At 40.3% G+C, this 12,666-nt stretch overlaps 1 protein-coding gene across 1 annotated transcript; it reads right to left on the reverse strand.

Moving 5' to 3' along the window:
- Positions 1 to 3,098: 3,098 nt before the first annotated feature.
- Positions 3,099 to 12,221, reverse strand: JCHAIN (joining chain of multimeric IgA and IgM). Its single transcript, XM_044303364.1, has 4 exons — positions 12,111 to 12,221; positions 10,281 to 10,410; positions 7,566 to 7,646; positions 3,099 to 3,868 (listed from the first exon to the last, which is right to left on the reverse strand). The coding sequence occupies exons 1-4, from the start codon at positions 12,169 to 12,171 to the stop codon at positions 3,667 to 3,669; spliced, it is 474 nt and encodes a 157-aa protein (XP_044159299.1). The 5' UTR covers positions 12,172 to 12,221; the 3' UTR covers positions 3,099 to 3,666.
- Between the last annotated feature and the right edge of the window lie 445 nt (positions 12,222 to 12,666).

A 12,666-nucleotide genomic window follows, 5' to 3' on the forward strand; every position in this document is an offset into this window, starting at 1 on the left:
TGCCGATGAACTTAGTTGGTGTCCCCCAGGGGACTTTGAGCCCAAGATTCCGGATTTTGCTGGCAATCCTGGAATCCAGATTCCCACAGTGGGGTTTACTGAAATATACTTTTTTAGGTTTTTTTTCAGTAACCCACTGATGAATCTGATGGTGGAGCAGACGAATCTGTACGCCCAACAGTTCGTCGCTCAAAACCTGGGCTCATTTTTGGCTAGACCCAGTGGCTGGACGCCGGTTAGTGCAGCCGAGATGAGGACATTTTGGGGCCCCGTGCTGCATATGGGTCTAGTTCAAAAACCCAGTGTCAGGCAATACTGGAGTGGGGACGTCCTATACCAGACCCCTTTGTACAGTATGGTCATTACACGTCCCCGGTTTGAGGCCATCCGGAAATGTCTGCATTATTCCGATAATGCAGCATGTCCCCCCCCCCCCCCCCGAGGTGATCCTGCCTATGACCGTCTGTATAAGATACGGCCGGTCATCGATCACTTTGGGGCCAAATTCATGGAGACCTACGTACCTGGAAGGGAGGTCGTGGTTGATGAGTCTCTCGTTGCGTTCAAGGGCAGACTCAGTTTCCGCCAATACACTCCCACAAAGCGGGCGAGGTATGGCGTGAAGCTATACAAAATTTGTGAGAGTACCTCAGGGTACACTTACAAATTTTGTGTATACGAGGGGCGAGATTCCCAGATTCAACCCCCAGAATGTCCCCCCACTCTGGGTGTTAGCGGGAAACTCGTGTGGGACCTTATGTACCCACTGCTGGATAACGGTTACCACTTGTACGTGGATAACTTTTATACCAGCATTCCCTTGTTCAGGTCCCTTGCCGCCAGATCCATAAAGTAAGGGTCCCTTTTCCAGTAATAAAGTAAGGGTTAAAATGGAAAATTTTCCAAAAAATAGAAATTTCTCAATTGTTTCTTCATCTGCCATTAACTCTTGTGGAACACCTAAAGGGTTAACAAAGTTTGTAAACCCAGTTTTGAATACCTTGAAGGGTGTACTTTCTTAGATGGAGTCACTTTTTTGAAATTTCTATTCATGGGGTGCAACGGGGGGCTTCAAATGGGACATGGTATAAACAAACCAGTCCTGCAAAATCTGCCTTTCAAAACCCATATGGTGTTCCCCTCCTTCTATGTGCTCCCGTTTGGCCAAACAGTAGTTTACGACCACATATGGGGTGTTTTTGCAAACTACAGAATCAGGGCAACCCATATTGAGTTTTGTTTGGCAGTTAACCCTTGTTTTATTCCTGGAAAAAATTGATTATATTGGAATATTTTTCCAAAAATAGAAATTTCAAAATTGTTTCTCCATCTGCCATTAACTCTTGTGGAACACCTAAAGGGTTAACAACGTTTGTAAACCCAGTTTTGAATACCTTGAGGGGTGTACTTTCTTAGATGGAGTCACTTTTTTGAAATTTCTATTCTAGGGGTGCAACAGGGGGCTTTAAATGGGACATGGTATAAACAAAACCAGTCCTGCAAAATCTGCCTTGCAAAACCCATATGGTGTTCCCCTCCTTCTATGTCCTCCCGTTTGGCCAAACAGTAGTTTACGACCACATATGGGGTGTTTCTGCAAACTACAGAATCAGGGCAACCCATTTTGAGTTTTGTTTGACAGTTAACCCTTGTTTTTTTCCAGGAAAAAATTTATTATATTGGAAAATGTTTCTAAAAAATCAAAATTCAGAAAACATATGTCCATTTGCCATGAAGTCTTGTGGAAGACCTAAAGGGTTAACAAAGTTTGTAAAAACAGTTTTGAAAACCTTGAGGGGTGTAGTTTCTAGAATGGGGTCATTTTGGGGTGGTTTCTATTATGTAAGCCTCACAAAGTGACTTCAAACCTGAACTGGTCTATAAAAAGTGGGATTTTGAAGATTTCAGAAAAATTGAAAAATTTGCTTCTAAACTTCTAAGCCTTGTAAAATCCCCAAAAAATAAAATATCATTCCCAAAATGCTACAAACATGAAGTAGACATATGGGGAATGTAAAGTCATCACATTTTTGGGGGGTATTACTATGTATTACAGAAGTAGAGAAACTGAAACTTTGAAATTTGCAAATTTCTCCACATTTTTGGTAAATATGGTATTTTTTTATGCAAAAAAAAAAAACTTTTTTGACCCAATTTTTGCAGTGTCATGAAGTACAATATTGGATGAAAAAACAATCTCAGAACGGCCTGGGTAAGTCAAAGCGTTTTAAAGTTATCAGCACTTTAAGTGACACTGGTCAGATTTGCAAAAAATGGCCAAGTCCTTAAGGTGAAATAGGGCTGGGTCCTTAAGGGGTTAAACTGCACACAAAAAATACAGTATGAATATGGACTTGGATTGCACACTATGGGGGAATTTAGCACAAGGGTAATATTTGAAGTCAGTTTGCCTTGAGCCTGCATTGGCATACTTTGCGCCAAATTTATCAAACTGCGCATGTTCCTTGTGAAATTTGGCTCATCTTTAAACCTAATGCTTTTATCTAAAAATGCTACTCCAGTTTTCTGCACCACCCCCTTACTGGAGTGGCTTTGGGACGTTTTTTACTTTCTTTCTAAAAAAAAGTCAGTCAAAAATCTGGAGTGAAACAAATTTATATAGCTAACCACACCCACATTTCCATCTTTTCAAAAATGGAGTAAAAGATGTAAAAATGCAAAAAGTAAAGAAAAAATTGCGCAAGTGAGCTCAAATAGTCGCAAAAGCCTTATTTTGCCACTTTTTGAAAGCATGATTCTGGAGTGCAGGGTTTGCTAAATTCCCCTCATGTGTATTTTTCCTGGACTTCGCTTCTACTACATACATTACTACAAAAGCAATTCTACGAAATAGAGTGATTTCCTGTTGAAGACAGGAAATATCACACAGCTTCACACAGCCATATGAATATGGCTTCACATGAATATGAATAATAGCTTCACACAGCCATATGAATATGGGACCAACACAGATGCCTTCCGTTGTCAAGTGCACATGTAACAGGTCAGCCAGTGTCATAGGTACAAATCTGCTGACAGATGCCCTTTAATGAAAATAATAATTATAATTACTGCATCTTTAAAACATAGTAAAAAAATATGTCACAATTCCTTTATTGATATGCATGACTAATAAATGGTTTATTGCACAGCTATAATGTATGTGAGACAAAGCAATAATAGTACTAGTTCTATGAAGCATGTAAAAAGTGATAGAAAAAGCATAAACAAAGCATGTCTTAAAGGGACTGTCCAGCATTTTTTTTTATTTGCCTCCCCTTAGCTGCACCTGCTTCCTGACACTCTATTCTGCATCCTTGTCTCTCTTCATTGATTTTCCTGGTCCTGACGGTCAACTTCCGCAGATATGGGGTTATGTGTGTCACTGTCAATGACTGACACATCAACACTGAGGCCAGTCATTGGCTGCAGTGGTGTATGTGACCCTGTTTGTGTGGAAGTTGACAGATGGTGGACTGGAAGTGAAGATTGCCATGGAACTGGAATTGAGAGATGGGGAGCAAATGAATATGGATTTTCCACAGGTACAGCTACCTGGAGGGCAAATTAAAATAAAAAATAAAAAAAATATTAAAAAAGATAAGATGAAAACCCCCTTTCTTTGAGGCTGATAAAAACAGTGTTTCATACTGTATCTGTATAGAATTATTCATAACAGGATTCAGAATTTAGAGGAACTTTCCTCATGATTATATTTCCATCATATTTGAAGGGAACTTCACTTGTATAGCACTTGCTTCTATCATATGCATAGCAAGAATCCGCATCTGATTTACTGCAACTTCCCTGAGAAACAAGAAATGGTTCACCACCGATGTCAATTTCCACAGGGTCGCATTTTTGGCAACTAAAAGAAAAAAGTACAATATTTATGTTATACTAATATTCAGAACTACTTAGTATATGAAAGCACACATATCAAATCTGTAGTCATGGCACTGAATGCTTCCTTCCCTTTAGACTATAGTCACATAAACAGCTAAAAAGAAAAATAATGAGGTGTGCAGATTTCCACTTTATTCAGGGGAACAATGGCTCAGGAGGGAGTTTAGTGCTAAGATCCTATTTTGGGCACTAAATATAAAGTTTAGAGCTTTGGGATGACCATTCAAATAAAGTAAGAGGCCTCATTCAGGCAGATGTTTTGTACTGTGCCCATATTTCAAAACCAGGGGAGTAGTATGTCTCCTTAAGGAGAGGTAATACTTCCCTGGGAAAAATGTATACAAATTAGCTCTCTTTCCAAAGATAAAAGAAAGCTGAGCTTCCAATGCCGCCCGATGTAAGATAGCTATCGTATAAGTCAATGCTTAACCTTTTAAACAGGCCTTGAGCCATAATTTAGAATTGTAGCTAAGCCAGCACCTCATCTGCAGACAGCTGTTTTGTGGGGGACTGCCTGATCAGTGCAGAGCAGAGAGAATTGGCTTAAATGGGTGAGAGACCTTTGTCTGAATCCCGGGAATAACATTTCTCTTTATGGAGTGAGCCGAGTAGGTGTAAAGAGTCTTATAGGCCAGTCAATGCTCCTCTGGTAAAAAGGTATGCATATTACCTTTCTTTTCAAAAAGAAAATAAATCTGAGCCTCTAGTCTTGAGCCACCAGATGTAAGGTAGTTATCATAAAAGTCATATTCCAACTATACCACCTGAACCCCCTGCAATTACACTGAACTTAGACTTAGCTTATGTTGATTTCATGTTTATGGCCTCCATTTTACATATGCCTTAGGGCTCATGCACACAAACGTATTTTCTTTCCGTGTCGTTCTGTTTTTTTTTTTGCGGACCATTGACAGAACCATTCATTTGAATGGGTCCGCAAAAAAAGGAAGATACTTCGCGTGCATTCCGTTTCCGTATGTCCATATTTCCATTCCGCAAAAAAAAATTGAACATGTCCTATTATTGTCCGCATTACGGACAAGGATAGTACTGTTCTATAAGGGGCCAGCTGTTCCGTTCTGCAAAATGCACACGGACGTCATCCGTATTTTTTTGCGGACCGCCTTAAACGAATGCCTCTGATGGATACCGTAGTGTATATGTTTAACATTTCCTTTTTTTTCTTTACTGGATACCATTGTATGGACACAGTGTCGGACTGGGGTACCTAGGGCCTGCCAGTAAAATTTATTTTGGGGGCCCACTGTATGGATACATTCAAATATAATAAATAGTTTAACAAGTTTTTTTATATGAACATAGGCTGGTTGAGGTGCTGTATATTGAATATATGTATGTAGTGCAGTAAGTCTACTGTGTTATGTGCCACTTGTGTAGGGGGTGGGAGACTAGGGGCCCACCTTGCTCAAGGGCCCACTGGGGGATTCCCCTGTAACCCTGTGGGCCATTCCGAGCCTGCTGTAACATACAGTTTTTTTTATGCGGCATACTGATGTATATCAGCCAGACAGAGGCTGATACTTTTTTGACCTCCATCTGGCTAAGGTAACCCTAGGAACATATTCAGCAGGCATTTTGAGCGATGCCTTTGAATGAAGTAACGCCATGCCAACACAGCCTTATAGCACCAAGGATAATTTTCTATAACTTCAAGTTACAGCCCGCAAGTGCTTCTGCTCAATGTCGGCGAGACCCGGCGCTGGAGGTCACAGGACTCGCAGGAACAGCAGCAGTACTCAGAACTGCATTTGCTGGGCACTGCCGGCTGGCTAGTGTGTGTTCCCACTGGCTGCGCAGATACCCTGACCCACTCACTCACTTAACTTAAGTTACTGCCTGACTATTCCCATCTAGGGCGGGATCGGGATGCTGCTTGCTTGTAGACAGGATGTATCCTCCTCCCGCCCTGTTATCTCTGCCCCCTAGTGACTTCAGTGGCGGGTCACATGACAAACGAGTGACCCGCGCACTGCCAGTGCCACCGTTAGGGAGACTTGGAGCAGATATAGCAGTCAGTAGTACCAGTAAGTTTTGGGGGTAATGATGGGCTGCTTGGACATACATAAATAAGAGTAATAAAAAGTGAAGAGAAAATAAAAGTGGAGTGGAGAGATATAAATAATGTGCAGCCAGCAGACGAGGTGCTGGCAAAACGCATCATGGCAGCCACCAACAGAAGGCTGCGCAATACTGCATAGCAGACATATGGCAGCCTTTTGGAAGGCTATGGACATTATGAAAAAAATAAAATAAATACAGTGCCATATAATTAAAGGGGTTGTATCATCTTAGACAATGGAGGCATATTTCTAGGATATACCCCCATTGTCTGATAGGTGCAGGTCCCACCTCTGGGACCCGCACCTATCTTGTAAACGGAGCCATGAAAGTCACGCAGGGCACATGCACAGCCACCTTCCATTCATTTCTATTGAGCTGACGGAAATGAATGGAGGGCGGCTGTGCATGCACGGTGTACCCTCCGTGACTTTTATGGCTCCATTTACAAGATAGGTGCGGATCCCAGAGGTAGGACCTGCACCTATCAGGCAATGGGGGTATATCCTAGAGATATGTCCCCATTGTCTGAGATGATACAACCCCTTTAAGATCAGCCCCTCCAATACAGTCCCATGTAATAAACATTTTCAGTTCCCTTCTGTCAGCTCCTCCAACATACGGTCCCAGAAGCATCTTATACGCTTTGCTGGTACTGTAATACGCTGCTGTTTTTTAACATGAGAATCTGTGGAGTAAAAACTGACGTAATCTGCAACGTGTGCAGGTAGCCTGGGTGGGGGCCAAGTGAAATATATACAGTCTGGGTGGGGGCCAAATAAAATGTATACAGTCTGGGTTGGGGCCAAATGAAATGTATACAGTCTGGGTGGGGGCCAAATGAAATGTATACAGTCCGGATGGGAGCTAAGTTAAATATATATTGTCTGGGTGGGGGCCAAATGAAATATATATATAGTCTGGGTGGGGGCCAAATTAAATATATACAGTCTGGGTGGGAGCCAAATGATATGTATACAGAGCAAGTGGCGGGGAGGGGGCGGGTAATGGGGTTGCAGGTTAATGGGGGTGGGGGCCCCAATCCAAAGTTTGTCCTGGGGCCCATAGACCTCTAGTTACGCCACTGCTCCCTGCTTTTAGATTTGTATAGTTTGTGTACTTCCATCCTATAGTCAATGGCTACCTTTGCAAAACTGCTGCAGCTAGGTAGTAATGCACACATAACAGGCCATGTACATCTGTGAACCAATAATGTGATATGCTCACTTTAAGGCACACTTCATATTAGAGTGCAATTTTGCATGGATTTAATATAACCCCCAATTCAAGATTTTTCAGTTATACCTCTCCTCCCTGTAATGTCCACTCCTGCAAAGTATGAACAGAGCAGGTCTCTATTCTGACTAACAGAGGGGGATCCAGAGCAGGGGAGCCCCTTTATAACTTTCAGATATGTAGGGCATGGGTTGTCTTCACAAAATTAGAAGATGCATTCTAAAAAAAGGATGAATACTATAAAGTGGCTTAACAGTGCACCCTAAAGCAAAACAACAGGACATAACTCACTACATTCAAAATCATTATTGATCACAGCTTGTGCTACAAGTATTATAGCTTACAGATTTGACAGATTATAGACAAAATTAGTTCTTAATGGAGAAGTCGGATCTGAAATGTTCACTCTGCTCTTCAGGGGAATCCTGTGGAAAGAATATAGAAAAATAAGTTATTGCATTGTCATTTATTAGCATTACTATTATTATTGTTGTTACCCTGTCCTACAAGAAATTTAGAGCTGAAGTATGCAAATAGGTCTATAGTAATGAAACAAAATAGAAATGGTTTAATTGTGGTAGATGAGTGTAGAAGCAATGTCAACATTCAATTATACTGGTTAGAGAAGTTTGGCTGGTTGTCTACAACAGTGTTTCCCAACCAGTGTGCCTCCAGCTGTTGCAAAACTACAACTCCCAGCATGCCTGGACAGCCTTTGGCTGTGCGGGCATGCTGGGAGTTGTAGTTTTGCAACAGCTGGAGGCACACTGGTTGGGAAACACTGGTCTACAACATCTAGAAATAATAAGTGTGACACAGTGAGAGGTTGTGTCTGGCAAGGCAGATATTTTTCTTCCAGCATGTGCGGCTGGCTGGTTTCCAGCCAGGTGATGTCAAATACCGGACCGGAGTTTAAGTGCCGGTCCAGGTTTTGGTAGCACCTGGCTGTCCTTAAATAGGCAGCTGGGCTCAGCAGAGAGGTCTCTCTGTTTATAGGATCTCAGGCTTTGTGCCATGCTGGAGGGCTGAGAGCCGCACGCTGGGGAAACAGGCCCCCTAAAGCCTGCTGTGGACAACTGGAGGCAGAACTGCCAGCAAGGTGACTTGTGTTATATGAACTTTCACTGTGTGTGAATTAACACCAAAACTGCAAAGTTACGTGCTGTTTTGTGCAATTGCTTCAAGTGTGAATAAACACTGACGTTTTGAGTTAAGAACTTGTATTTTGCCTCTGTACTGCGCCTGCTTACCCTATCTACCAGAGCAAAACCCCACATAAGACCCAACCCTCTTATAGTTCAAGAGAATCTGTTGGCTCTCCTGATTTGTCTTTCTATGTAAATACTTGCATTCCCAAAAAATGAATTAATCACAATTCTTGAGGATCTGCATTGTGCCATTCCTCTGGTATTCCCACCGGAAATACATAAATAAATTGACTCTTCTTCTTGTCATTGGAGTTTCTCCCTAAATACAGTTTTCTTCAGACAATGCCCAAGTCACTGTTTATGTGATCACACTGTGCCATGCAGCAAATTAACAGCAAAATTGTTTTTTTCCTTCAGCCTTTAGCTTTTGTAGCCTTTGTGGATGAACAACGCTAATAGCTTTAAAAATAAGCATCTGACTGTAGACACACACAAGTAGTACATGCTAGGCATAATGTCCACTAGCTTGATTCCTATTCAGGACTAATCAGTAAACCACTATCTGCTCATCCAGTAAAGTATTTAAAAGGTTGTATCATGAAGCATAGTCTATATTTTTCAGACCAGCACCTGGATCTGAATACTTTTGTAATTGCATGTAAAGATTTAGTGTAGCCAGTGAGTTAGGCAAGTTTCACACTAGCATTGTTGGATTCTGGCAGGCAGTTCCGGAAATCCGTATGCAAACGGATATCATTTGTTTCCGGATCCAAAATGACAAATGCATTTAAATACTGGATCCGTCTCTCCCATGTTATCCGGAAAAATGGATCTGGTATTTACTTTTTAAAATTTTTTAAAGGTCTGAGCATGCGCAGACCGGAAAAACGGATCTGTCAATGCGGCAATTTCCTGAACACTTGGTATTGGATCCGGCATTAATACATTTAAATGGAAATTAATGCTGGATTCCCACAAGTGTTCTGGTATTTTGGCCGGAAAAAATACTGCAGCATGCTGCGGTAATTTCTCTGGCCAAATAACGTAAAAGTGACGGAACGGAAGATATCCTGATGCATACTGAACGGATTGCTTTCTATTCAGAATGCATTAGGACAAAACTGTTGTGTTTTTTTATGGTATTGAGCCCCTTTGACGGAACTCAATACCGGAAAACTTTAATGCTGGTGTGAAAGTACTCTTATTCAATAAACTGTATCTGTATATCGTCACCTGCTGTTTGTTATTTTTCTTATTTTTTGTCCGTCTCACTGAGCTGGTCAAACATGCTCAGTTTAAATCTTCAACTGCCACCAGCTATATGTTAGAAGCTGTGGCAGTTAGAGGTAGAGTGCTGCAGCAGAAAGGACACGTCCCCTGAGCTACCAGGCTGAAGATAATCTAGTAGAGCAATTGGAGCAGTGAATGTGGAGATCTCTGGATCCAGTTCTAGCTTTGTTAGAAAGAGATTGTCATGTACTATATAATGTCTGGTTTTCATTTTTTACATCAATTATAAAATATTCTCTTTAAAGGGGTATTTGGGTTGTGAGAAGTTATCCCCTATCAATGGGGCCCTCATCGACCCAGTACCCCTCGGGCCCCCTCAAATGAAAGGAGTGGCAGGTTGGGCATGAGTTTTGGAAATAGCCTATATTTGGCTGTCTCAGGAACTTCCATAGAGATGAATGGAGTGGCAGTACACATGCCCGATCTGCCACTCTGTTCATTTTGGGGGGTGACTGAGGGCTATGGGATCCCCATTCTCATGATCAGTGGAGGTCCCAACAGTAGGACCCCAACAATCTAATAATTATCGCCTATGCTGTGGATAGGGGTTAACATCTCTCAACCAAAATACCCTTTTTAATGCAGTCTTTCTTTTTACAAATCATGATTCTTTAGACTCACGTTATTTTAATATTTCTTTCTAGAATTTCTACATTTGGGTCTTCTTTTGATGGGACAAATCTGGAGGTCACCTTGATACATTTGCACTTGTTGTCCACCAAAACATGTTCTTGACCACCGTAATACTGACCTGAAAATGAATTGCTTATTATTCAGTTTAAAAAAAAACAAACAACAGAATGCTATAATTTAAAAAAAATCCTCGTAACATGCACATGAAATAGCAATTTTTACTTAATCTTTTCCTATAAAACTATATATCAATCTACTCAGTTCATCCTGCTCCATAACATGCTTCCTTTATCTCAGACACCACATTCAATGTGACAGGTTTCCTTTAACAAAAACATTGGGGCAGATATATTAAGATTAAAGGGGCTCTCTTGAAATTAAGAAAATTAAATTACTCAAGAATACTACTTTATAATATATGTAGTCCCAAATACCTTTCATTAGTTATAATTGCTTGTTTTGTCTGCGGAGAAATCATTAGGGTAAATAAAATGGCTGCCGTCTTATTAGTGCACAAAAAACCTGCCCTAATTAAACAGCAGGATAAGTTAGTTCACAATACTGAGCTAAAGAACTGCCTCCTCTTCCTCTCTGCTCTACTTGTCAGGAATTATGCTGAATACAACTGAAAAGAACTTCAGCTGAATCTCTGTAGGAGTGGGGTTCATGAGAAGTCATGAAGTACAGAGAGGAGGTGGGGATGTGGCGGATGAGCCACATGTATGAAGTCTTCGTTACCACAGTCTGTCCTGTCCATCCTCTCTGTACTTCATGTCTCCTCATAAACTCCATTCCCACAACGGTTCATCGAAAAATCCGCTGTATTCAGTGTCATAATACCTGACAGGAAGAGCAGAGAGGAGGCTGAGGCCTGAAGTAAATTGTCCTGCTGTGTGATTAGGACAGGTTTTGTGTGTACTAATAGGACGGCAGCCATTTTATCTCTCCTAATGATTGCTCCCTAAACAAAATAAGCCATTAAAACTAATGAAAGTTATTTCGGACTATATTTATAATAAAGTAATATTTAAGTATTTTCATTTTTTTTAATTCTGGGAGAACAACTTTAGGGTTTATTTTGCACCAGAATATTGTACTTTTACTATTTTTTATTTACGCCAAATTTATGATGAATTGTTAAATGTGCCTAAATCTGTGATGTTGTTTTACAAACATGCAACACAATACAACACAAAAATCCATATTTGCAACACAATGCGCCATAGGGCTTCATACCATCAAAATGTTAAACCACTTTTTGAAGCTGGTATAGTTTTTGTCCAAAACATGCGCCAAAAACGGTCTAAGACTGTGACTAGACAAGGTGCAAAGTAGGTGCAGAGAAAAATCTGACACAAAAGTATTTAAATAAAATAGTCTAGCAAGTCATAAATAGAAATAAAAGAAAATTTTGGTACATTCCCGTCATATTTGGTACAATAAGCGTGTTCCACACATTCTCCCAGAAATCAAGACACAATCCACACAATAGCTGATATGGTACTAAATGAGCTAAAATAACAGTGTTTAACAGTTTAAATGCACAAAGAATTGAAGTAAAAAATATATTTTAGCAATATATGGTATATATACACAGATTTGTTACAGACATTTCTGCGGGTGTCCCATTGATGTGAATGGAGCTTGAAGAAATCCATCCACATGGTAAAACAACCAAGTCACATTAAAGAATGGCTTTTTCTGTCAAAGCTATTTCTTAGAAGACTGCGCTGTATGTGAACATACCCTTATATTGCTTTATAATGAATTGGATAAGCTAAGAAATATGTCATTGCTTTATATAGAAACTTTACCTACCTGTTACATATACAGCAAAAAGTAGTAAAACTGCTGCCCGTAACACACTGAACTGCTCCATTCTTCCTCTCCTTCTTCTAATGAAGATATCCAAGAAAGATTAAACTATAAGACAGGGGGGGGGGGGGTATGAGGAAACTTTCTGAAACTGTTGGCTACTTAAAAATAACATCTTGGTTTCAGTATTAAAAACAGATGTTACTTTCGTGGACGGTAACAAGTGCTCTGCAGAAATACCATGGTAAGCAAGGAAGAGACAGTTTCTATTAGATGTAACTACACATTAGAATGATTATAAAATTGCTATGTGTGTATATATATATATATATGTGTATATATATATATATATATATATATATATATGTCAGATGAGTTTACAAGTATTTGAATTATCCGATACAAGGGTAAACCTGTTTGTATTTGCTTGTGTTTAATACTAGTTTATGGTTCTAGTAGTTTCACTAAATGGACTTTACTACAGGTTCCAGAGTACATGTAGTCCAAGTGGCTCTGTATGGCCAAGCTATAGACACTTTGGGACAGATTTAATATTGAA

Source organism: Bufo gargarizans, chromosome 1 (assembly GCF_014858855.1).
Source record: "Bufo gargarizans isolate SCDJY-AF-19 chromosome 1, ASM1485885v1, whole genome shotgun sequence".
Classification (NCBI taxonomy): Eukaryota; Metazoa; Chordata; class Amphibia; order Anura; family Bufonidae; genus Bufo; species Bufo gargarizans.